Source organism: Thalassophryne amazonica, chromosome 18, assembly GCF_902500255.1.
Source record: "Thalassophryne amazonica chromosome 18, fThaAma1.1, whole genome shotgun sequence".
Classification (NCBI taxonomy): Eukaryota; Metazoa; Chordata; class Actinopteri; order Batrachoidiformes; family Batrachoididae; genus Thalassophryne; species Thalassophryne amazonica.
Genome location: NC_047120.1, coordinates 37375088 through 37400549, shown reverse-complemented (window position 1 = coordinate 37400549; position 25462 = coordinate 37375088). Strand labels below are relative to the sequence as shown.

Here is a 25462-nt window from a genome sequence, read left to right as displayed (position 1 = left end):
TCCCTCAACCACCTCAGCTGGCTCCTTTCAAAGGGAAGAAGCTGTTCACTGGGGAAAGGAGAGTGTGGGGTGACCTGCTTTGTCTGCTGTCACTACAGCACAGGTAAGTGGCAAGAAATGAATGAAGAAATCTAGAGGAAGTTGAAGCAAGCCCTATATAAGCCATCAGGCAAATCGGTGCCTGTGCTTATCTCTGGATATTTTAGCGTGAAGTGGATGAGGAGTGTATAATTCCCTTGGATGGGAGGCTGGTCAAAAACAGGTTACTTCCCCAGTCAAGGCCAGTACCCATTTACAGCTGGGTCGACTGAGACAATGCAGATTAAATGTCTTGTCCAGTGTCACAGACAGGTAACATGACCACAAACCTCACCCAGGTCTACATACAGGAACCCTAACTCCTTATCCCGTTGAGCTACCTGGTCTCCATATCAGTGTAACAATGGTATAAACTGAGGTTATATCAGGAAATGTTTTACCACTGGTCTTAAATGATCATTTTTTATCTTTCAAACATGACTCAGTTGTACAACCTGGAAGACCTGAACCACAGTTGAGAAACATTACTCTAAAGCAACAAATATGGCAACGTAATACCCTGATACACAACAGCAATGCTTCTTTTGCTTCACCACTGTTTTGGTGTTGTGCACTAATGCATGTTGATGTGAGGTACTTCTTCACTTATTGCTCCTCTCACCACACTAACAAATACGTGCACACACATTTACACTGTACAAACAGAATGTAATGACCATTGTTCCCTCCCTTGGCTGGTCTTTCTGACTCACTCACACAGTCTACACGGTCAGAGAAAACAAGAAATAAGTGAGTTCACGGGGGAACAGAGAGCGGAAAAAAAATCTATTGTATCTGGGGGCTGTGGAGAAGAATGCCAGGGAGATAGCAAATGGACATTTTTAGTTGCAGAGGGGAATCCATTAAGGTCATCCAGAGATATGCTTGCCGCCTGTGTGTGTGCGCGAGTCCTGCCATTCCTGACATGACGTGATGCAAGAGTACATCCAAGTGTAGGGAAGTTTTCTGCCTGTAATTGGATGTTCTTTCTCTGCTCTTTCTCCTGAGCAATGGAACAAAGTTATGTCAAATAATCTGATAAAAGCAGTTAAAAAATATACAGTGCATCTGGGCAATATTAACAGCATTTTACTTTTTCCACATGTGATGTTACAGCCAAATTCCAAAATGGAGATTTTTTTTCCCTCAAAAGTCTACTCAACACACACCATAATGACAAAGAATTAATGAAAAAAAGTGATTTGAAATTTTTACAAATTAATTAAAAAAAAAAAAAACCTAAGAAATCACATGTACATAAGTACACCCTTTGCTTAATACTTTGTTGATGAACTTTTGGCAGCTATTCCAGCCTCACGTCTTCTTGAATATGATGCCACAAGCTTGGTGCCCCTATCTTTGGGCAGTTTTGCCCTTTTCTCTTTGCAGCACCTCTCAAGCTCCATCAGGTCGGACGGGGAGTGTTGGTGCACAGCCATTTTCAGATCTCTCCAGAGATGTTCAATCAGATTCAGGTCTGGGGTCTGGTTGGGCCACTCAAGGACATTCACAGAGTTGTCCTGAAGTCACTCCTTTGAAATCTTGGCTGTGTGCTCAGGGTCATTGTCCTGTTGAAAGATGAACTGTTGCCTCAGTCTGAAGTCAAGAGTGCTCTGGAACAGGTTTTCATCCAGGATGTTTCTGTACATTGCTGCATTCATCTTTCCCTCAATCCTGACTAGTCTCCCTCTCACCACACTAACAAGGGATGGTGCCTGGTTTCCTCTAAACATGATGCCTGACATTCACACCAAAGAGTTCAATCTTTGTCTCATCAGACCAGAGAATTTTGTTTTTCATGGTCTGAGAGTCCTTCAGGTGTCTATTGGCAAACTCAATGTGCCTTTTAGTAAGGACTGGCTTCTGTCTGGCCACACTAGCATATAGGCCTGATTGGTGCATTGCTGCAGAGATGGTTGTCCTTCTGGAAGGTTCTCCTCTCTCCACAGAGGAATGCTGGAGCTCTGACAGAGTGACCATCAGGTTCTTGATCACCTCCCTGACTAAGGCCCTTCACCCCTGATCGCTCAGTTCAGACGGGTGGCCAGCTCTAGGAAGAGTCCAGGCTCATTGGGACCTTCAAAGCAGCAGAAATGTTTCTGTAGCCTTCTACAAATTTGTGCCTCAAGACAATCCTGTCTTGGAGGTCTACAGATAATTCCTTTCACTTCATGCTTGGTTTGTGCTCTGACATACACTTATTTTTGGACAGGTGTATGCCTTTCCAAATGATGCCTGTCAACTAAGTTTACCCCAGGTGGACACCAATTAAGCTGTAGAAACATCACAAGGATGATCAATGGAAGCACGATGCACCTGAGCTCAATTCTGAGTTTCATCGCTAATGCTGTGAATACTTACGTACATGTGATTCCTTAGTTATATATACAGAGTTGGGAGGGTTACTTTAAAAATGTAATCCGATACAGTTACTAGTTACCTGTTGAAAAATGTAATCAGTAACGTAATCCAAGTACCATAATACAAGGTCTCTTAGATAATAAACCGACCCTTTTATTTTTTTTTTTAACTATATGGATTTGAATGACGTGCGATTACACCAATCATGCTTGAACCCTCGTGCGCATGCGTGAGTTTTTTCACGCGTGTCGGTGACGTCATTTCCCTGTGGGCAGGCCTTGAGTGAGATGTGGTCCCGCCCTCTCGGCTGAATTCCTTTGTTTCACACGCTGCTCGAGACGGCGCGCGTTGCTTTATCAAAATTTTTTCTGGACCTGTGAGGAATATCCGAGTGGACACTATTCGAGAAATTAAGCTGGTTTTCTGTGAAAAGTTTAACGGCTGATGAGAGATTATGGGGTGTTTCTGTCGGTGTAAGGACTTCCCACGGAGCGGGACATCCTGCAGCGCTTCCAGGCGCTGTCGTCGGCCTGTTTCGAGCTGATAACATCCTAATTTAAGGCTTAATTCACCCAGGACATCGTGAGAGAACAGAGAAGATTCAGAAGAGGCCGGCATGAGGAATTTATGCGGACATTCCACTGTTTAAGGACATTTTTTTAATGAAAGACGTACGCGCAAATTCGCCGAGTTGTTTCCGTGACGACTCGGCAAATCTGTGTGCGCCGCGACAGGAAAAACACCTCCGTGTTGAAAACCATTTGTAGAATTCAGGCGGCTTTTAATGGCTTTCAACAAGTGAGTAACTGAGAAATTGTTTAACAGCTTGGGTATGTTCCAACTTGCCCGTTAAGATTTCCAACGGAGGTGTTTTTCCTGCCGCGACCCCCCGCGGTCGGGTCCGGCCCGACATGCGACTCTGCCCGCACGTTCTTTCATTACAAAATGACCGTTAACAATGGAATGTCCGAATAAACTCCTCATGCCGACTTCTTCTGAAAGTTCTCTGTTCTCTGACGACTTACTGCGTCAACAGAGCCTGAAATGTGGAAGTTTTCAACTTGAAACGGCGAGACGCTGCCGCCTCGAAGCGCAGATCGCCGTCAGGCGCTGTGGACCGTCCTTAAAGCGACACTACCAGACCAAAATCTCTCATCAGCCGTTAAAAGTTTTACCGAAAACCAGCTGAATTTATTGAATGGTGTCCACTCAGTTGTGCCTTACAGTTTTGAAAAAATTTTTATCAAACAAAGCAACAGTCTCTGAGCCATTCCTAAACAATGAAAAAAATCGACGAGCGGGTGGACGACTCCTCACTCAAAGACTGCCCACAGGCGAATGACGTAACCGACAGGCGTAAAAAAACTCTCGCATGCCCACGAGGGTTCAAGCATGTCTGATGTAATCACACGTGACTCAAATCCATATGGTTTTTGAAAAAATAATAAGGTCGGATACTTTTCTAATAGACCTCGTATTAAAGTAATGTAATTTGATTACTTTCAGTTACTTCTGGATTACTCCAATATCAAATATGCTAATACAGACAAAAGAAACTAAATATAAATAGTCTTGACCACATAGTACAGTTTATTAAGCAAAGTTTCTTTTACATGGCATGCTGTGTTTTACTTCACATTAAGAGTGCCACAATATTGTTTTAAACACATCCATTGTTCACCTGCTAAATTTTCAAGAAAAAAATGCCAAACAAATGAAGGATAATGAAAACTTAGGCAGTGTGCGGATGAATTTGTAATTAAAAGTGGCTTGCAGAACAATAAAAAAAAGTCTGCTAGTTGTTCAGTAAACATAAAATTATCTTACTTTAGTCTTTCACATAGCATTCACACCATGTTTAACATATCAGTCCACTTATTGAACTTTCAAAATAAGAACAAAAGCATAATGAAAACCATTAAGTAAATCCTGTCAGTAAGGAGGCGTGGTCGCCATTTTAATTCTGGGCAAGTTAGTAATATGCGTGCATAGAAGTTCAAGAAACAGGTGGAATATGCCAGAAGCTGCGCATGTTGGCAAAGCCACAAACGGAGGAACAAGGGAGACAAATTTCCTTCCATAAGTATGTGGTTTTGGTTATTCTTGTCACTTTGTCAGTGATATTTGGATGATAAACAGCTGTATGTCTCCTGCCGTACCTGTGTCACCCGATGACATGGACCATTAACTCTTCACTTATGTCTAGTTGATATTTTCCACTACTAGACCACTACACCAATGTCTAGTTAAAACACTTGTCGTTAGTGATTAAAATTGTTCGACAAGACTGGGGATTTTTTTTTAATTTGCACCTTAAAATAATGAGATTATAATGACCCGCGCTGTGCCGCTCACAGTCACACCCACACATAGAGATGTGTACCCACACCACTGACTTCATTAATGAAACTCGATCAATAAAGCATAACTGTGTAAAAATATTATATATATATATATATGTATTGTAATGGTTTTAGGAGCTGCGCTGTGTTGAACAGTAGCTGCTGCAGGACGCCTCAGCTCAGCAGCTTGAACAGCGCAGATCCGTGTAACTTTCAACACTAATATTTGGGAATGTGTGTGTGTCAGAGTAAGTTTAATACTTTCCTGACATAATTTAATGTAATTTAATTTTACTGGCTCGATATCCAGGTCAAAATGACATTTTTTAACACGTATTTTGCGAGCATTTTTCTGAGTGTGTTCAGTCGCGAATCTTCATTGAAAATGCATTAACATCCGGGAACTTCATCAATATTTTGCCCGGTTAGGAGACGTCATGCTGTCCACGTTTTCGTTTCAAAGAAAAAAAATAATTATATACAGATAATATCATAAAATGCATTAAAATTGTAATCCTGTTAACTAATCCCCATTTTTACTAAATATACCTGTAATCTGAATACGTCTTTAATCTGAATACGTCTTTTTTTCTGTAACTGTAGCGGAATGCAGTTACCTTTTTTTTGGATCCTAATTGCGTAATGCCGTTACATGTATTCCGCTACTCCCCAAGCCTATATATATATATATATATATATATATATATATATATATATATATATATATATATATATATATATATATATATATATATATATATATATACAATTTGCAAAAATCTCAAAAGCACTTTTTCACATTGTCATTACTGGGTATTAAGTGCAGAGTTTTGAAGGAAAAATTAAATTTCATCTGTTTTTGAATAAGGCAGTAATGTAACAAAATGTGGAAAAATTGTTATGAATATTTTCTGGATGCATTGTACATGCATATGTAAATATGACTGTAAATAGAACATTAGAGTCCATTAAACAATATACGTATTCTCACACTGATTTTTTTTTTTTTCTTTTGGAAACTGAGCTTCATTTTGTTACACTAAGAGTTTTGATTTCAAGGCTTCTGTCATCCATTCAGTGAATATGTTTTATTTCTTTTATTTCACAGCCTATTCACCAACTCGTTGCAGGGCGTTAAAGAGTGGTGAGAGCAGGTGTACACCGAATGCTTTCTGATAAAACTCAGTGACGAGACTGTCACAAATTGACTGAATTAAAATAATACATTATTTCAGCTTTACTCAGGGATATAATACAGTGTAAAAGTGAGCAAAAGGCAGTGGTGAGAGTGACGCATGGCGCAGTGAGATATGTGTAATGGATGTGTTGGATTTGCCAAAAACAAAGAAAACTGCACCCATTGTTTGTGCCAGCTGGATGAGGGAAAGTAAGCGAGCTGACGGTCCAGTTTTTGGAGCCTTTAGGGCCCAGGCAGATCAGCCGACGACACATTTTCCTCTCGGCCAAAGAAAAATGGTGAGAGAAATGCCTGTTAGTGTTGTTTATACAATAAAGGATTCATTCATCATTGGCCTCTCCATTGGGAGGCACAGGACAGACCTAAAGTTTGTTTTGTTTTGTTTTTCCAAAAGTGTGTGGTCTGACTAGAAGTATTCAGTACAGTGCATACATATGTTTATTTCTACCTTAGTTAAGACAGTTATTGCAATGGTGTTGCCAGTGACAGGACAAAATCCCAACGGACATAATCCCAGTGGACAAAATCCCAACTCTTTATTACAAAAGTGGACAAAATCCCAGTTTCATGAATAAATATAAATATAAAATATAATAGGGTTAGAGTTAGTGTACTACATTAATGTGTGGTTAGGGTTAATCTACTACATTAATGTAGGGTTAGGGTTATGGTTCAATTGAGATGGGACTTTGGAATGAGACTAGGATTTTGTCATTTTTGTAATAAGGGATTGGGATTCTGTCCACTGGGATATTGTTTGTTGGCATGTTGTCTGCAGGGATTTTATCATAGATTTACTGTTGCCACCCTTAGCTGAATTTTGTACCATTTCGTGCCATAACAATTTCGAAGCACCTTGGCTTATTTGCCCAAACAGCTCTTGCCTGGTATAATATGGTGTCAACTCCTTCAAAACAGGTACAATCATTTGGCAAACACAGGAAAAGTAGGGTGTTCTCCAAAGCTTGGGCCCACTCATGATTATCTGAGCAAACCAATATAATTTTTAGTCAACATGGTGTATAACAAATCCTCAAGTGCTGATATCTTGGGGTAATTATCGCTATCCTTGGCCTGAATACTGAACACAAGGACTTCTGGAGCCAAGTGCTAAGCAGTGTGAGGAAGTCCTCCTGAGCAGGCACACCACTCTGTAAAAGTTGGGAAAAGTGTGACTTTTTCAGAAGCTTAGTGGACCCACAGCAACATCAGCTCTTATCATGTTTGGCTCAGGACAGCCCAGGACAGGCCTAGTGGAAGTTGCTAAAACTCAGAGGAAACTTGTACATCCTCAACTGTCAATATCGCTCGGCAATTATTTCATGTTGAGGGTGAAAATGATCAACATGCATTGAACCTGCACTGGGACCCCCCTGGATGTAAGTGCAAGGTGTTTGAGAGTACGGCCCAGCTTGATCACGTTCCAAATATCAGCCTCCCACTGGGACATTCACGACCTGTGCTGTGTTCAAGTAAATTTGGCACCAAACTCAGCCAACTGTGAGAGTTGCTTGCAATGGTCTCATCAAGGATACGGAAGAAGCTACTGTAATCAGTTCTGTGTCTTTGGATGTATTTCTTTGGATAATCCAAAATCTACACCCTGGCATCTTCAAAAACTACATGAAAACACCTGCAAGTCAAGTGAGAGATGTTGTGAACCTGTTGTGCTGTTGTTACCCCGTAGTCAAAGTAGCTACAAGTGACCACAAGCGACAGAGGCAAAGTTAGAAGCTTCCATTCATTTTCGATCATAGAGGGTGTTTTCCAGTGACAAGAGACAAGTGATCACTATGCTGCTAACTAGGCAGGGCAAAAATAGACAACTAACATAGACAAGAAGTCTATGTTATGCAAATGTTGAGCGACGTGAAAGAGTGACTGCCAATCGAATGAAGCATGACATCAGCTGATTACTCACCTGAATAAAATAATCCAGGATAGCGGAATATGCTAGGGAATACAGTCTTGCCCCAAATGAAGGAGTTCAAGTACCTTGGGGTCTTGTTCACAAGTGAGGGGACAATGGACTCTGAGATTGGCCGGAGAATTGGTGCAGCAGGGGCAGTGTTGCATTCGCTCTACTGTACTGTTGTGACAAAAAGGGAGCTGAGCCAAAAGGTGAAGCTCTCAATCTACTGGTCAATCTTTGTTCCTACTCTCACCTATGGTCATGAGGGTTGGGTCATGACCGAAAGAACTAGATTGTGGGTACAAGCGGCCGAAATGGGCTTCCTTAGGAGGGTGGCTGGTGTCTCCCTTAGAGACAGGGTGAGAAGTTCGGTCATCCATGGGGAGCTCGAAGTAGAGCCGCTGCTACATCTGGTAAGGATGTGTCCTGGGCGCTTTACGAGAGAGGTGTTCCAGGCACGTCCACCTGGGAGGAGACCCCGGGGAAGAACCAGGACTAAGTGGAGAGATTATATCTCCACACTGGCCTGGGAACGCTTCAGGATCCCTCAGCCAGAGGTGGTCAGTGTGGCATGGGAGAGGGATGTCTGGGGTCCCCTGCTAGAGCTGTTGCCCCCGCAATCTGAACTCAGATAAGCTGTTGAAAATGAGTGAGATGAGTGACGTTTGACATTTTCTTTCTTATATTTTGCAAATGATAGTGAGAAATTAGAACTTCTAAATCTACAAACACTGGCTTTGTAATCAGATAATACCTTTGAAGTGGTTTACAACACATCTTATGGAGATGTTATTATGCTAAGTAGCAATACCAGAACATCACTCTGAAGGACGTTGGACTAAAACAAATCAAGAGAACTTTGGTTCCCTTAAGCAGTCAAGCATGAAGGAAAAACACATAGTGACAGTGTTAGGTTTCCCCATCCTTTATAATCTATCATTGAGCATTGTGCATAGTAAAGCCAAGTAACCACAAACTGGGGTCATCCTAGGAATCCCTATGGAGTCAGAAACACCAATTTCCTGTCTCCTTAACTTGTAGATAATCTGACCATAGGCCGGCTATATGACCATCTGTGTTGCTGCTGGCAGACTCAAAATGTAAAAAAAAAAAAAAGCACAAGTGAAAGTGAATAAGCCACTAATGCCACAATTTTACATGCTACAAATTGAGAGTCTGGCAAGTAAAATCTAAAGTGCATAGTCCACGTATGTTTGGGGCATGTCCAACTATTCATTGCTATTTACATGGTGTGTAATCTGCATGCAAGTTAAAGTCCAGAGTGCAAAAAGAGGAGTATGTTGTTCTCTTATTGAGTCATGGGTGTGTTTTGCATGTAACATGAATTAAATCAGTCAGTCTGCCATCTGTAACCCCCATTTCAGAACCAGAGGGCACCAGGAACTTATCAAAACTAAAGTGACAGATTTTTCTGGCAAGTTAATGGATCTGTACCAATAGGGGTGGTGGCCATGTGGTTAATGTGCTTGGTTTCAGTTCAGAAGGCTCTGGGTTCAAATCCCACCCCTGCCACATTTCTCCATGTAATGTGGAGCTGCGTCAGGAAGGGCATCCAGCGTAAAACCTGTGCCAATTCAGCAGATCCACCTTGGATTTGCTGTGGTGACCCAGAGTGAGAACAAGGGAGCAGGCGAAGGGACTTACTAAAGGATCTGGACCAATACGTCAATCATTTTTCCATTATTGTTTTGCATCATGATCCTGCTTAGGTATGCCCTATCTTTTTATTTTGCTTCAGTAATATCAGCAAAAGCCTGCTTACTGCTATTATTTGTAGTGTAGTTGTTGACTTTCTGCAGGCACACAATTGTGATGTTCAGACACTGTACCCTTGAATTGTTAACAGTTTCTCATACATGGCTACTCCTTGGTTGATTAACACCTTGGTGCCTAAGACACCCTATACCTATAGACACTAAAGATCATTTCTGATTTCATTGTAATTTTTCTTTTTTCCAGAGCATATGTCGAACCACAGGATAAGTTGCAAGACTTCGCAAAGTAGTAAAAAAGCTAACTTTTTTTCTTCAAATGATGTGGCAAGAATTACAACAAAGAAGCAATCAGGGCAATCCAGACTGTGAATCAGGGACCAGAATCAAAATTAAAGATGACACAATCTTTATTGAAAGGTAAGTCTTGAACAAACTTTACTTTTTAATTAAACGGCCTGAAACAGAATCATGCATCTCACATCATGACTGTGCTTGATAGTCTGAGGACCCTCATCACTTTTGATACACGTACACAGAGAGGAATATGTTTGTGATTAGTTTGCACCCCGTTTTTCCTTCATCTCCATCTCGTTAGACAGCAGAGTTTGTCATCACTTCCCTGTAGAGATCAAATATTATTGTATTGAACTTGTGTTAATTTGTTCAAAGCCACCATGAAATTACATGCTCTGAGGAGGTTCAAAAATAAGGAGATTAAAAGTGAAAGATGTGTTTTTAAGGAAAGGTAGGGGGATTGGAAGGCTTTTTCTTCTTTTTTTTTTGTTTTTTTGTTTTTTTTAGAAATATGGTACTGAATCATGAATTTTACCTTGATGATCCTCCCAGCCTACCTATTTTTGTGTCTCTTGAGAAATTAATGTGTATATTAAAATGTACAACTGTTGGAGAAAACAAGTATTCAGTGACGATTCACCACTATGGAGACCAATGTGATACTATTACTCTAGCTGTGAATATGTTCATCTAATTTTGAATATTTTCATGTCTCTTTGTGAAAACTAGCACCGAACAAGATAATATCTTTTGTCAGGACACTAATTTTTACTCATCAAAAACTGTCAATATGACAGACGTTAAACTGCATACCAGGAGACAACAAGTCAATACGGTTGGACATTTTAATGTAAATGCTGAGGTTGGAAAGTTTTGCCATAATGTTATTCATTTTCTGTTGTGACCGACCGTCAATCAGATTATATGTGCTTTTATAAAGACTGAGATCCATAATTGGGAAGCCACCTGTTCCTCTCAACACAATATGGACATCAAGGAGGAGTGCCCTTAAAAGAAAATAAGACAACACTCCACCAACCTCGCCAAGAAACAATTGACAAAAAATGACTCTTGGGGTTTGGCAAATAATTAACTCTCTTAATTAAGTTCCTAATTTAATTGGCAATCGTGAAACTGATGGCATACTGACTTTTAAGCAGAGCAGGTAGCTGAATTGGATAGGAGATTGCGGTCAACATATAAGCTGGGGATCAATCCCAGGTGTTTCAGGATACTGAACAAGACAGTAAATGGGTACCAGCCTTGGTGGTGGACGTAGCCTGCAATGGGATAGTCTTAGACTCTTATCCATGGTTGGGACTTAGATGAATCATGACTGAAATCCAGTTAAATATGAGCAAAAACCATCCTGGTGAAAATGTTTTCTACCTGTGAAAAGAAAAAACACTGTCTCATATAGGAAATCATATCTGAAATCTGTCTAAAAGTAAAATAATCACATAAAAAATCATAAAAGTAAAATAAAGCCCCTGCAGCATCTCCCTTGTTTTCATTCGGGGTCACCACAACAAATCCGAGGTGGATCTGCATGTTGATTTGGCACAAGTTCGACATCAGATGTCCTTTTTTGACAAAACTCCATATTGCAGAAAGTGTTGTGTGGGCCGCCAGAAGAGGAGGTACTGCTGGCCCACCACCAAAGGGCGCCCTGCCTGAAGTGCGGGCTTCAGGCACGAGAGGGCGCTGCCGCCACGGACACAGCCGGGAGTGACAGCTGTCACTCATTAATTCCTGACAGCTGTCACTCATTCTTCATCATCGCACTCCATAAAACCCAGACGTCATCTCCACCTCATCGCCGAGATATCGTACTTCATTGGAGGTAAAACTCTCAGCCGTTGCTTTTGTCTTTTCTGACAAGTGTTTGTTACACAGTGTTTGCAGTCAGTTCCGTGAGTGCTCGCAGCCGGAGGCTGAGTGTGAGAGACGTGGAGAGCTGACGTCTTCGCTCCCCACGCTATTCTGTGATAAGTACTCTCAACTGCTGCACGTACCTGTTTTCTGAGTGAGAGGTGGAGGTGGCATTCCCACCGTTGTTGTTACTGGGTGTGCACACACCTACACTTGACTGTCTTTGTTCTCGCCAGCAGTACCAGATCCGACAGTCGGGGATGGTGATCACCTGGGAATTCGGGACTTGGCGGCTCCAGTATTCACCAGGTTCGGTGGCGGCGGAAATCGTGTGGTTCCGGCTCTTCTCAGGACAGATGTCTTCTATCCTCGAGCCTGCCCACACGTCACCTTTGTGGATTGACTGTAATCTTATTCTGAGATTGTCTGTATGTTCGTTATGCTCCTTCACAACATTAAATTGTTAATTTTTGGCTCATCTATTGACCGTTCATTTGCGCCCCCTGTTGTGGGTCCGTGTCACTACACTTTCACAACAGAAAGGGCAGGAGTGAGTTTGAACCAGGAAGCTTCTCCACTGGAAATAAGCACACTTAACCACTTGGCCACCACCTCTGTCATAAGACGTGTTAAATATCATAAAAAATTGTGACAAGTTTGGTAATGTACAAGAACATAGTTAGAACAATATATGCAGGATGTAAGGGGACTCAGTACTTTCCAGAATTTGACAAAAACAAAATGTGACAAAATATAATTGTGGACAATTTAGTAAATTGTCCAAAATCTTGTCTATAGGTTTCTCATGACTACTTCAAAACAAGTGGCAAAAACTCCTCTCTCTGTGATTGTGTCCAGGGATGCAAATTCAACCATACATAGAACTATAGTGCTATTATCATCATTTAAGGTTACAATTTTCAATTGGTGATTTCTCAGAAATCAAACAGGTGGTAAATCAGATTGGAATGTCTGTAGTTATGATGTGATTGTGTTACTTATATAAAGGGTTAATAAAACATTCTAAAACAAGTGTTATCAAACAATGTGCCACCTGCCCGATAACCCAAATTCTCCATGCTTTGGCACCGAGCTAATGGTTTTGCCATTTTATCTAAGTTTTTGCCACATTAGAAATAGTCTGTAAAGCAGCCTACAATTATCAAAACAATAGGTACAGATGTTGGTACATCAGATAAAGGGTATAGAGTGAGTTTATAACATTCAAATTTAAGTTTACCCAAAAACTTAATAGGTTTTTGCCAAGGGCTTTATAGGTTTTCTGCAGGTTTTTTTTTTTTTTTTCTTGCCAGATGTGCTAAACTGTTTAAGACATGTTTTTGACAACATCCTGGCTAAAACAGGATTTAGACAATCTAACTCACCACTACTCTCAGCCACTTTATGATACAGAAGCTATTGAAAAACACAGGCACAAATGGGCCTCAGGGCCTACATAAGGCTTACGTAGTTCAGTTCTTCTTGATACAATATGCACAACAAAGAGGAGTGCCCTCAGTGAAAATAAGGCCACACTCCACCACCCTAGCCAAGAAACAATTGACAAAAAATGACTCTTGGGGCTTGGTTAATAATTAACTCTCTTAATTAAGTTCCTAGTTTAATGGGTATTCCAGAAACTGATGGCATGCTGCGTTTTGTGCACAGCAAGTAGCTCAATTTGATAAGAGTTGGTGTACTAATATATAAGCCAGGGATCAATTCTAGGTGCCCTTAGGACACATGTATATGTCCTTGAAGAAGACACTTCATCTACATTGTCCCAGTCCAACAAGCTGTAAATGGCCACCAGCCTTGTCTCTTGTAGTAAGCTATGATGGACTGGCATCTCATCAAGGGATAATTGTAGACTCTCATTTGCTTTGTGGTATGGAAACCTGGGATAAACACTGGCACAAATGGGCCTCAAGGCTAATACATACTTCAGCTTATAATATGAACATCAGGGAGGAGTGCCCTTAAAGAAAACAAGGCCACACTCCACCACCCTAGCCAAGAAACAGTTGATGAAAAAATGACTCTTGGGGTTTGGTTAATAATTAACTCTCTTAATTAAGAGAGTCAGCAGAGAAACTGATGGTGTGCCAGGTAATCACCCCTGAGTTTTTTGTTCATGTGAGAGAAAGCTTAGGTGCTTTTTTTGTATTTATCCACAGCATTGTGTGAGGGATGAATCACAGGTAGATGACTTTAAAAAAAAACCTTAATTATATTAGATAACATCTCCAATTTTAATTGAGCTGACTTTTAATTTGAATTATTTTATATTTTAAGTTCACAACAAAGAAACTGGGACCATATGTGTGATTGGTTGGTTGACACTGAGGAAGCAAGTAGGTTTCACTGTTTATTTATTTATTTTTGTTTATTTATTAGGATCCCCATTAGCTGCAGCTTGCTGCAGCTACTCTTACTGGAGTCCACACAAACCAACAACCAAAATATACAATAATCAAAAATGCATATATATATATATATATATATATATATATATATATATATATATATATATATATATATATATATATATATATGTGTGTATACTCAACAAAAATATAAACGCAACACTTTTGGTTTTGCTCCCGTTTTGTATGAGATGAACTCAAAGATCTAAAACTTTTCCACATACACAATATCACCAATTCCCTCAAATATTGTTCACAAACCAGTCTAAATCTGTGATAGTGAGCAGTTCTCCTTTGCTGAGATAATCCATCCCACCTCACAGGTGTGCCTTAGACTGTCCACAATAAAAGGCCACTCTGAAAGGTGCAGATTTGTTTTATTGGGGGGGGGGATACCAGTCAGTATCTGGTGTGACCACCATTTGCCTCATGCAGTGCAAAACATCTCCTTCACATAGAGTTGATCAGGTTGTCAATTGTGGCCTGTGGAATGTTGGTCCACTCCTCTTCAATGGCTGTGCGAAGTTGCTGGATATTGGCAGGAACTGGTACACGCTGTCGTATACGCCGGTCCAGAGCATCCCAAACATGCTCAATGGGTGACATGTCCGGTGAGTATGCCGGCCATGCAAGAACTGGGACATTTTCAGCTTCCAAGAATTGTGTACAGATCCTTGCAACATGGGGCCGTGCATTATCCTGCTGCAACATGAGGTGATGTTCTTGGATGTTGGCACAACAATGGGCCTCAGGATCTCGTCACGGTATCTCTGTGCATTCAAAATGCCATCAATAAAATGCACCTGTGTTCTTCGTCCATAACAGATGCCTGCCCATACCATAACCCCACCGCCACCATGGGCCACTCGATCCACAACACTGACATCAGAAAACCGCTCACCCACACAACGCCACACACGCTGTCTGCCATCTGCCCTGAACAGTGTGAACCGGGATTCATCCGTGAAGAGAACACCTCTCCAACGTGCCAAACGCCAGCGAATGTGAGCATTTGCCCACGCAAGTCAGTTACGACGACGAACTGGAGTCAGGTCGAGACCCCGATGAGGACGACGAGCATGCAGATGAGCTTCCCTGAGACGGTTTCTGACAGTTTGTGCAGAAATTCTTTGGTTATGCAAACCGATTGTTTCAGCAGCTGTCCGAGTGGCTGGTCTCAGACGATCTTGGAGGTGAACATGCTGGATGTGAAGGTCCTGGGCTGGTGTGGTTACACGTGGTCTGTGGTTGTGAGGCTGGTTGGATGTACTGCCAAATTCTCTGAAACGCCTTTGGAGACGGCTTATGGTAGAGAAATGAACATTCAATAGACGAGCAACAGCTCTGGTTGACATTCCTGCTGTCAGCATGCCAATTGCACGCACCCTCAAATCTTGCAACATCTGTGGCATTGTGCTGTGTGATAAAACTGCACCTTTCAGAGTGGCCTTTTATTGTGGGCAGTCTAAGGCACACCTGTGCACTAATCATGGTGTCTAATCAGCATCTTGATATGGCACACCTGTGAGGTGGGATGGATTATCTCAGCAAAGGAGAAGTGCTCACTATCACAGATTTAGACTGGTTTGTGAACAATATTTGAGGGAAATGGTGATATTGTGTATGTGGAAAAGTTTTAGATCTTTGAGTTCATCTCATACAAAATGGGAGCAAAACCAAAAGTGTTGCGTTTATATTTTTGTTGAGTGTGTATATATATATATATATATATATATATATATATATATATATATATATATATATATATATATATATATATATATATATATATAACAAAACCAATCAGCTTCCAGATCATCACATCTGGTGAATCAATCAATATTCACAAAAAACTTGTCTAAAGTTGTCTCTGCAGAAGTTCCCTAAATGAACATTCATTTGCCATAAGTTTAATACATTTCGGCAATGAATTCCATTCCTTCAAACCCCTAAATAAGAGTGTTTTTTTATGGCATTAGTCCTGGCCACAGGTAACTTAAAATTTCCCACCACAGCATGTCTGGTTATGTATCTATGATTTTCTGAGCTAAAGGAGAAATTCCGGAACAAAATATGAGGTAACTTAGTGACAATAATCTTTCTTGTAAAAATAATCAGTGAATATAATAGTCTATCTTTAACTAACAGCCAGTTTAAACTTTTATGCATTGTAATAATGTTGGTCCTATAACTACACTTAAGTGCTGTACAAGCAGCCCTATTTTGGATAATCTGTAATATATTAATCATTTCACCAGAAGCAGTTGACCAAATTGCTGGGCAATAATCCAGGTATACTAGTAATGATGATTTGATAGCGTAATTCAGTGTTGTACAACTTAAAAACCCTGCATGTTTCCTCATAATCAATATACCCCTGCTCAGTTTTACAAAAGTATTATGTTTTTTCCATGATAATTTAGAATCTACTGTTACACCCAGCAGCTTAGTCTCCTGTACCTGATTTATTCTCATATTATTAATTCTAATGTTAGTACAGGATTTTTCATAATAACATGACTAGAGCCAATAATCATACAATTAGCCTTTGCTATATTTAACACTAGCTTATTGGATGTAATCCAGTCAACTACCTTAAGAAATTCCATGTTTAAGACAGTTTCTAAATCATTGTGTGAGCATGCTGATGCATAAATGGTAGAATCATCTGCATCCATCGCTATATTAACTTTATCAAAAATATGTGGTAAATCATTTGTGAAAATAGTAAATAATAATGGACCGAGACAACTCCCTTGTGCCACACCACATACTACACTCCCGGTGCCAGAAAAGCTGCCATTAAAAAACACTGTCTGTGTTCTGTTGGCTAAGTAGCTATAAAACCAGGTAAGAGCTGATAGCTAAAAACCGTAAACAGCAAGTTTTTCCAATAACAAATCATGATCAATAATATCAAAAGCAGCAGAGAAGTCGAGAAACATAGTACCAACTATATTCTCTTTTTCAACCTCTCTGAGCTAATCATCGAACATATGAGTCAGCGCCGTGGCAGTGGAGTGACTCTTTCTATATGCATGTTGGAAATCTGAGATTAAGTTATTTGAAGAAAAATAATTACTAATTTGCTTATATACAATAGACTCCATAATTTTTCCCAACACAAGTAGGATACTTATAGGTCAACTAAAGTGGAGAACGGAATTTTCTTATTTTTCAGTAGTGGAATCATTTTAACCTGTTTCCACACTTGCGGACATGTGTTGCAGGCAAAACTGAGGTTTATTATATGAGCTAAAACGAGCAATACAATCAGCTGCTAGAAGCCTACTGTCAAGACCGTCAACACCCGGGGGCTTGTCTTTACAGGATTTCAAATAATCCTTTACCTTATTTATACATACTTCTTCAAATTTAAACCTGATTTTATTATTCATAATTTTATTTCTTATCAGTAGATAGGATTTAACATTACTCAGATTAGTGATATAACATTGACATTGACCATTGTCTAATATCGAGGCTTATTCTCCCATCACTCTTGAACTCTTCACACAAAACTATTCCTCTCTGTCACCTTCCAGCATCCTCTCACTCTGACATACCCACACCTACATGTTAAATAGCAATGACCGTGTATACACCTTGTGGTATTGATCAGTCACCAGAGGATGTAAGGTCAAGTCACGTGGTGTCAATACTTCAAGCAGCTCTCAGCACTGGGGACCTTTGCCATAACCTCATTAACATGGGCCACTGCTCTGCTCAAATACACTGCTCGCAAAGTGAAAGGGCCACTTGAGGAATTAGCAGGACTGTTCAAATCTGTGGTATTACATGTAGCATTCAAATATATTGATGTTTTATCTCTTTTGCACACATGCACAAAGGGAGCATAGCTGTTGCCCTTGTATGAAATCACATTAATATCAAACATTTGCTGCTTGAGCTGCCTAATATTTGCCAAGTTGAAGCATTTTAGCATTCCAATAGGTGCAGTTTTCAAATAAAATCTTCACCCTAATTTGTATTTCCACATATGTCATTATATGTGCACACTTATGTATTCAGACTATGAATATCTGAATATGAAGTCTGATATAGGCTCTGAGGTCCATTGGGGCTGCCACTTATCCTTGGATTCTGGAGTGTAACACTCATGAGGGTCTATTATGCCCCCAGAGGGAAAGCCAGTCCAACAAAGGCTATTTCCCCAACCAAGGCCAGTACCAATTTACACCTGGATGGAGTGGGACAATGCATATTAAGTGATGAGGATTCAGACAAGTAGTGTAACCAGGACTCAGACCTTTTAAAGTTGATTCAAGTTTTACTTTTTTCAGTGAAGAACCATGAAGATCTTTATATTTGTTCTCCTGCAAGGGTTCACTGCCAAACACCTTGGTACAGGTCTTGATTCAGAATTGCAAACTCATACATTCCAGTCCATACTCAGCTTTTCAAGTCTTGCAATCAGGGCATCCTCTGATTCCACAAGGATCACACCATCATCTGCAAAGTGGAGTTAGGTAAACCTTTAATCAGGGACATAGGTACTGGACTCCACAGCCCAACCCAATAACCATTTGACACATGTATGGGTCATTGAAACAACTGCAATGGCACTTTATTATTAATCTGCACTTAGTTCTTCAAGGAGTCATGTTTGAAAGTATATCAGTTCATCCAGCAAAAGTACCATCAACAAAGAAATCAAATGTCTTATTTTACATTGTATACACTGAGTCAGTCAACGGAACTGAAATGATCATTTTTTATCATGTTTTACATTGTATAGGAATTTTGATACAGCTGATGGTACGTTAAATGGTAACATTTGTTTTCAGTTTAATTTATTGCATGACATGAATCTAATTTTTTTCCAATAGGTTTTGTTGTCAACATGTGCTTGGATCTCTCTGTGTACTTGCAGGTCATGTGCTGCTACTTTAGCTGTTGTTTGTGGTTTCAGATGCTTACTGAATAGAAATTCACAAGCGTCTTGTTGTTGAAACTACCAAAATCTAATCAGAAGAAGCTTTTAGAAATATTTTAAAATTTGCAAGCATCAGATGAGAAATGAAAACCAAAGGATTCATAGCCACTGAGAGTGATTTGATTTGATTAAAATAAATTATTGTCGCAACTTGTTGTGGTCAAGCAATTACAGGCGCTTACCTGCCAAAGCAGAAGGTTCTCAGTTCAAGACCACTTCTGCCCATTCTTCATGTAATGAGGGTTGCATCCAGGAAGGGTCCCCAGGATCAAATGTGTCAAATCAACATGTAGATCAATATTAGATCGCTGTGGCGACCCCAAGTGAAGAAGAGAGAAACCAAATAAACTGACAATTCTCACCTGATCTCAAGCCAGTTTGTGATGATGGCATCACAAAAAGACATATAATCCATTAGTTCATGTTAAGATTTGTATTATATTTTTGTGAAAGTATCCCAAAATTATTTTGTGATGGTATCATGAAATTTGGGGTGACAAGGGGTGAGGGTTATGGGTTGGGTTATGGTTATAGTTAAGATTAGGGTTCAAAATGGTGAACTAAACTTGACCATGTCATGAAAATGGGATGCATTTCATGACAGTATCACAGAAAATGGATGGGCTGTGATTCTCACACTTGTTCAGATCTTGCAGATTTTTGAAAATGCCAGGTCCTTATGAAATCTGGGTACTTTTAAGCCAGTTCAAAATCTAACCAACATACCCAAATTTGTAAGCATGCTGTGTTTATTTTTGTCCATGAAATTTTACATTACAATTATACACTTATTGCTAGTTAGGCTCGTTTTAAATATTTCATGAACTTGTGATCTACTTCTATTGATCAACTTCTATTTCCACACACAACGATGTCTAGGGTCCTCCAGAAATGGTTGGAAAAAGTAGAAGAATAAACATTCACTGAGCTGCAGTTTATCTGGATGAAAATGTCGACTTGACAGCAGAGGTACAAGATAAATGGCCAGAGCCAAAAGAAAGCCAATGATACTTTAGTTCAATTGTTATCACCACGGTATGAAGAAGAGCATCTCTGGATACCATGCACAAAGTTTTACACGTTATAGCAGTAGAAGGACAGTGATTTTCCCAGTGTGATGGGGACTTCAAACAAAGCTCTTCTGCTCCCAAATCCATTCCAGAAAGGGCCAAGAGGGTGAAGGGTTTATTTGCAGCCATTGACTGCACCAGGTGATTTCACTGATTAATATCACTTTTAGCAGATGGAATCAGTTAATCAGTGAAATCACCTGGTGGAGTCAGTGGCTACAAAGAAAACCTGCCCTTTCTGGAACAAGCTGCCCACCCCTGCTCTAGACTAATACCTACCCATCCTTAATAGTCAGGTGCATATTTTGCATGGGATTTTTAATTCATTTTTGGGATGGGAGATGGTAAATGTTAATGGCTACTGGTCCCTTCTTAGTGGAGTAGATAACTGTAACAACTGTTCATTTCTGGAAACAAGCACCAAAATTGGCACACATACACCTTAGACATTACTCTTTTGTAAAAGCACATTTGGAATCATGAAGATTCCAAAAGGGTATAGGTTGGACTATCTATAACTGAATATTATGGAGTTATGTGGTAAAAACAGCAAGAATGGTGACAAAGGTCAATTTCAGTCTGTACTGGGGTCAAAAAGTAAAGTTGCTCCAATTTTGGTAAAAAAGTGGTGAAAATCATTGGTTGCGTTGATAGGATTAACAAACTGAATAGTTTTGACTGTGTTGATTGCTTGGTCTGTAAGGTAAAGGTCAAACAATGTCAACGTCCACTGGATTCTACGGCATGTGACATATGTTACCCCGTAACATGACAACTAAGCATGACACATGATGCAAACTATTCCTTTTTAAAACCTTATTAACTCAACCAATAATTTGCATCATGTTTTACAATAATTAGAGCAACTTTAACTTCTGACTCCTGTACAAACTGAAACTGACCTTTGTCACCATTCTTGCTGTTTTTACCCCATAACTCCATAACATTCAGTCATAGACAGTCCAAACTATACCTTTTTGGTTACAGAGTCTTAAGGGAAATGGACAGAAAGAAAAAAGAATGCAGAAAAACTTTTTTCAGAATGTAAGCTGCAATATTTCACTATTTCACTGGCTATATTTTGACTTTTACATTCTATCAAAAAGACCATTTACAGTTGTCTGACATTTGCAGACTTGCAGTTGATAATTGTCAATGCGCAATGCTATGTATTACATACATCCCTATGTAATATACTCACTGTTTCAGAAAATGGCCTTGCCATGGCTATACTGTAGAGCATTTGGCTAATTTTGGCATGAGACCCCTTTCATTCTATTTTAAATTCAATATCTCAGAACTACACAATATGGATTCTCATAGGGTTTCTAAGACATGAGCAAAAAATGGAAGGGTTAGCATGTGAAATGGTACTCAGCTGTAACACTAAAGGACCATTTATGGTCACAAACCTATGGTCTCTGATATATGTCCAGCAACATGGAGACAAGCAACGTACATGCTAGTGCACTTACAGTCCCTGCGCTAAGCCTTTAAATATGAAATTAAAAACAGTGCAATGCAAATTTTCACTTGAATTTTAATGTTTCAACAGAAGAGGGCGCTAATCAAATTAAATTATTCTGAAAATTTGTTTTAAATCAGCTGGTGACATATGACGGCCCATTGATCACAGCTCATGATGTCTTCCTTTCTATATGGCCTCTGGAATGATGTTCTGAAGAAGCTTCAAAACCTTTCCAGGGAGTGTTTTGAGTTGGACACAAATATGAAGTACCAACAAAACACTTTGGTACATTCCCTATATATATATATATATATATATATGAGGGGTGTCAATAAAGTATAGGTCCTTTTTATTTTTTCCAAAAACTATATGGATTTCATTCATATGTTTTTACGTCAGACATGCTTGAACCCTCGTGCGCATGCGTGAGTTTTTCCACGCCTGTCGGTGACGTCATTCGCCTGTGAGCACTCCTTGTGGGAGGAGTCGTCCAGCCCCTCGTGGAATTCCTTTGTCTGAGAAGTTGCTGAGAGACTGGAGCTTTGTTTGATCAAAATTTTTTCTAAACCTGTGAGACACATCGAAGTGGACACGGTTCGAAAAATTAAACTGGTTTTCAGTGAAAATTTTAACGGCTGATGAGAGATTTTGAGGTGATTCTGTCGCTTTAAGGACTTCCCACGGTGCGAGACGTCGCTCAGCGCTCTCAACCGCCGTCGTCAGCCTGTTCAAGCTGAAAACCTCCACATTTCAGGTTCTATTGATCCAGGACGTCGTGAGAGAACAGAGAAGTTTCAGAAGAAGTCGGTTTCAGCATTTTATCCGGATATTCCACTGTTAAAGGAGATTTTTTTAATGAAAGACGTGCGGACGGGTCCGCGCGTCGGGACGCAGCCACCGCGACGCTCCGCCACAGGAAAAACACCTCTGTTGAAAGCCTTAAGGACAAGTTGGAACATGTCCTGCCTGTTAAACAATTTCTCATATACTCACTCCACTGAAAGCCATCAAAAGCCGCCTGGATTTTACAAATGGTTATCAACACGGAGGTGTTTTTCCTGTGCCGTCCGCACATCTTTCATTAAAAAAATCTCCTTTAACAGTGGAATATCCGGATAAAATGCTGAAACCGACTTCTTCTGAAACTTCTCTGTTCTCTCACGACGTCCTGGATCAATAGAGCCTGAAATGTGGAGGTTTTCAGCTTGAACAGGCTGACGACGGCGGCTGAGAGCGCTGAGCGACGTCTCGCACCGTGGGAAGTCCTTAAAGCGACAGTATCACCTCAAAATCTCTCATCAGCCGTTAAAATTTTCACTGAAAACCAGCTTAATTTTTCGAACCGTGTCCACTTCGATGTGTCTCACAGGTTTAGAAAAAATTTTGATCAAACAAAGCGCCAGTCTCTCAGCAACTTCTCAGACAAAGGAATTCCGACGAGGGGCTGGACGACTCCTCCCACAAGGAGTGCTCACAGGTGAATGACGTCACCGACAGGCGTGGAAAAACTCACGCATGCACACGAGGGTTCAAGCATGTCTGACGTAAAAACATATGAATGAAATCCATATAGTTTTTGAAAAAAATAAAAAGGACCGTTACTTTATTGGCAGCCCTCGTATATATATATATATATATATATATATATATATATATATATATATATATATATATATATATATATATATATATATAGTGATTCTGGCTTTTCTTTCCCATTCTATTGTATATTTTGTCTCAAATTTACCCACGTAGTAAGCATTATGTTTCTTCCCCATTTGCTAGCTTTTTAGCTGGGTGAAACAGTGCGACAAGCACACAATGTGTCCATTACATGTTTTAACCACTACTATTCACAATTTTCGATAATTTGTCAAGCATCCACTAGGCATCCAACAAGTGGCAGGCAAAAACCTGTTACTCTTTCCATTGATCTGGTGTATCAACATTCACCAGACACAATTGAAAGGTTTTGAATCATGGTTCTGGATGAGTACTAAAGTTAAATAATCTCTGGCTTGACTCAAGGGCAATGTCTCCACCTGTTAGTCTGTTATTTTCTTTTTGTTATTTTCTCAATTTTCTATTGAGATATGCTGTTAACACACACCATAATGAAAATAGAACCTCCTGGACATACAACTAAGTGCTATAGAGGCTCTGAGGCCTGTTGTTGCTGGTGCTTATCCCTGGATTGGAACATGAAGCTGATGGGACACTAGTACTATTACTGGTTACTTCCCCAGGCAAGGTAGGTGCCCATTTACAGATAAGTGGACTGAGCCAATGTGGATGAAGTGTCTTTTCCAAGGACAAAGACAAATAGTATGATTGGAAATCAAACTTAAATCTATATTTTGGTAGTTCAAGTCCTATCAACTGATCAATCTCTGTCTCACTATTTTAGGAAATTTCCACCCTCAGATGGATTTTTTTTACCAACCTTTGTCAATGAAAGTTTCAGTACCACACATCCTTTACTTCACCTGTCCCATCTGGCTGTCTGCATGCCTCACCTGTACTCTAGTGAGAATCGGGTCAGCTCCGTGCTGTTGTGGATCCACTTGAATTCCAGGGGCCAGCTACCCTCAGCCATACAGGTCAGCACCAGCCTGTTTCGTTCCAGATGGAGCTGGCTTCGCACTGGCTCCGTTTTAAAGTATGGCGGCACATCATCTGTTAAAAAAAAAGAAAAAAAAAAAAAAACAGAAAACAGTTTGGATTTGATGTTTTTTGTTTTTGAATAAGACTCCTGCTAAAGCAACATAAGGAACACATCTCGAAAAGATCTGAATAAAGAACACCCACACAAGTGTGAACCTAGAGGCACAAAGGTGAACATAAAACACAACACAGAATGATAAGAGAAATAAAAAGATTTTATATTGAAGCGGCTTAACTTTCATCCATCCACAAGTGAAACTGAGCTGAAGGAAAAGGCTTGATCGAAAAGAACAGTCAATGGTTGCTTCTGTCTGAACACAACAGCTCGTGGACGGTCAGATACAGGGTTCTTGCCAAAGACAAAGCACGCCTGTCCATATCTACTTATGATCGCCGTGCAAACACCAAGTCCGTGCGCTCCAGATGGAAACACCAATCTGATCATGTCCCATATGAAGCCACCTAATCAGGGGAGATGAAGCACCTTGTGAATGTGAACATTTCGTGGCAAATCTCCTGCTCTGTGTATGTATGTGTGTATGTATGTGTGTGTGTATGTGTGGGCCCGGCACAGTGGCACAGTGCTACTCTTTCCCAGAGCGAGACAGTGCAGACAGGAGGAGAGTAATGCCAACGAAGAGGCATGAAATCCTTTCATCATTCTCCCGCCTCCACTCCGTTTCGCTCTGTCTTTTGCTCTTTCTGTGTTTTGTGAACACGCTGCCGAGTGTGAAGGAACGAATTGAGGAAGACCAACTTGACACCGTCCAGACTGAGACGAATGCAGATGCAACCATTTTTATTTCTTTATTTATTTTTAAATATCTCAATCAAGAAGCCTCGCACACTCAAACTGTTGAGATCCCTCAATGGTCTAATATCTCAACCTGGATAGATGGTGCAAAAACAGGGAGCTCATTTGATGATCATTGTAAATATAGAACACATTAATTGGATGATTGGATAATATAATTATCAAATTGACTGATAATCATGCATTGAAATTAAACTGTCAAAATGATCTATAGTGCTGATATTTTGTTCTACTCTTTCATCTCTGCAAACCCACTGGAGGTAGACAGAT

The 25462-nt window shown here is 40.1% G+C and overlaps 1 protein-coding gene across 1 annotated transcript in view; it reads right to left on the bottom strand.

Moving 5' to 3' along the window:
- sdk2b (sidekick cell adhesion molecule 2b) overlaps window positions 1–25462 on the bottom strand; it is a 1022446-nt gene that overhangs the window by 340780 nt on the left and 656204 nt on the right. Inside the window, exon 3 of the mRNA XM_034194673.1 lies at window positions 24231–24390. Within this exon, the coding sequence (XP_034050564.1) occupies window positions 24231–24390 (160 nt within the window). The remainder of the gene's footprint in view (window positions 1–24230; window positions 24391–25462) is intronic.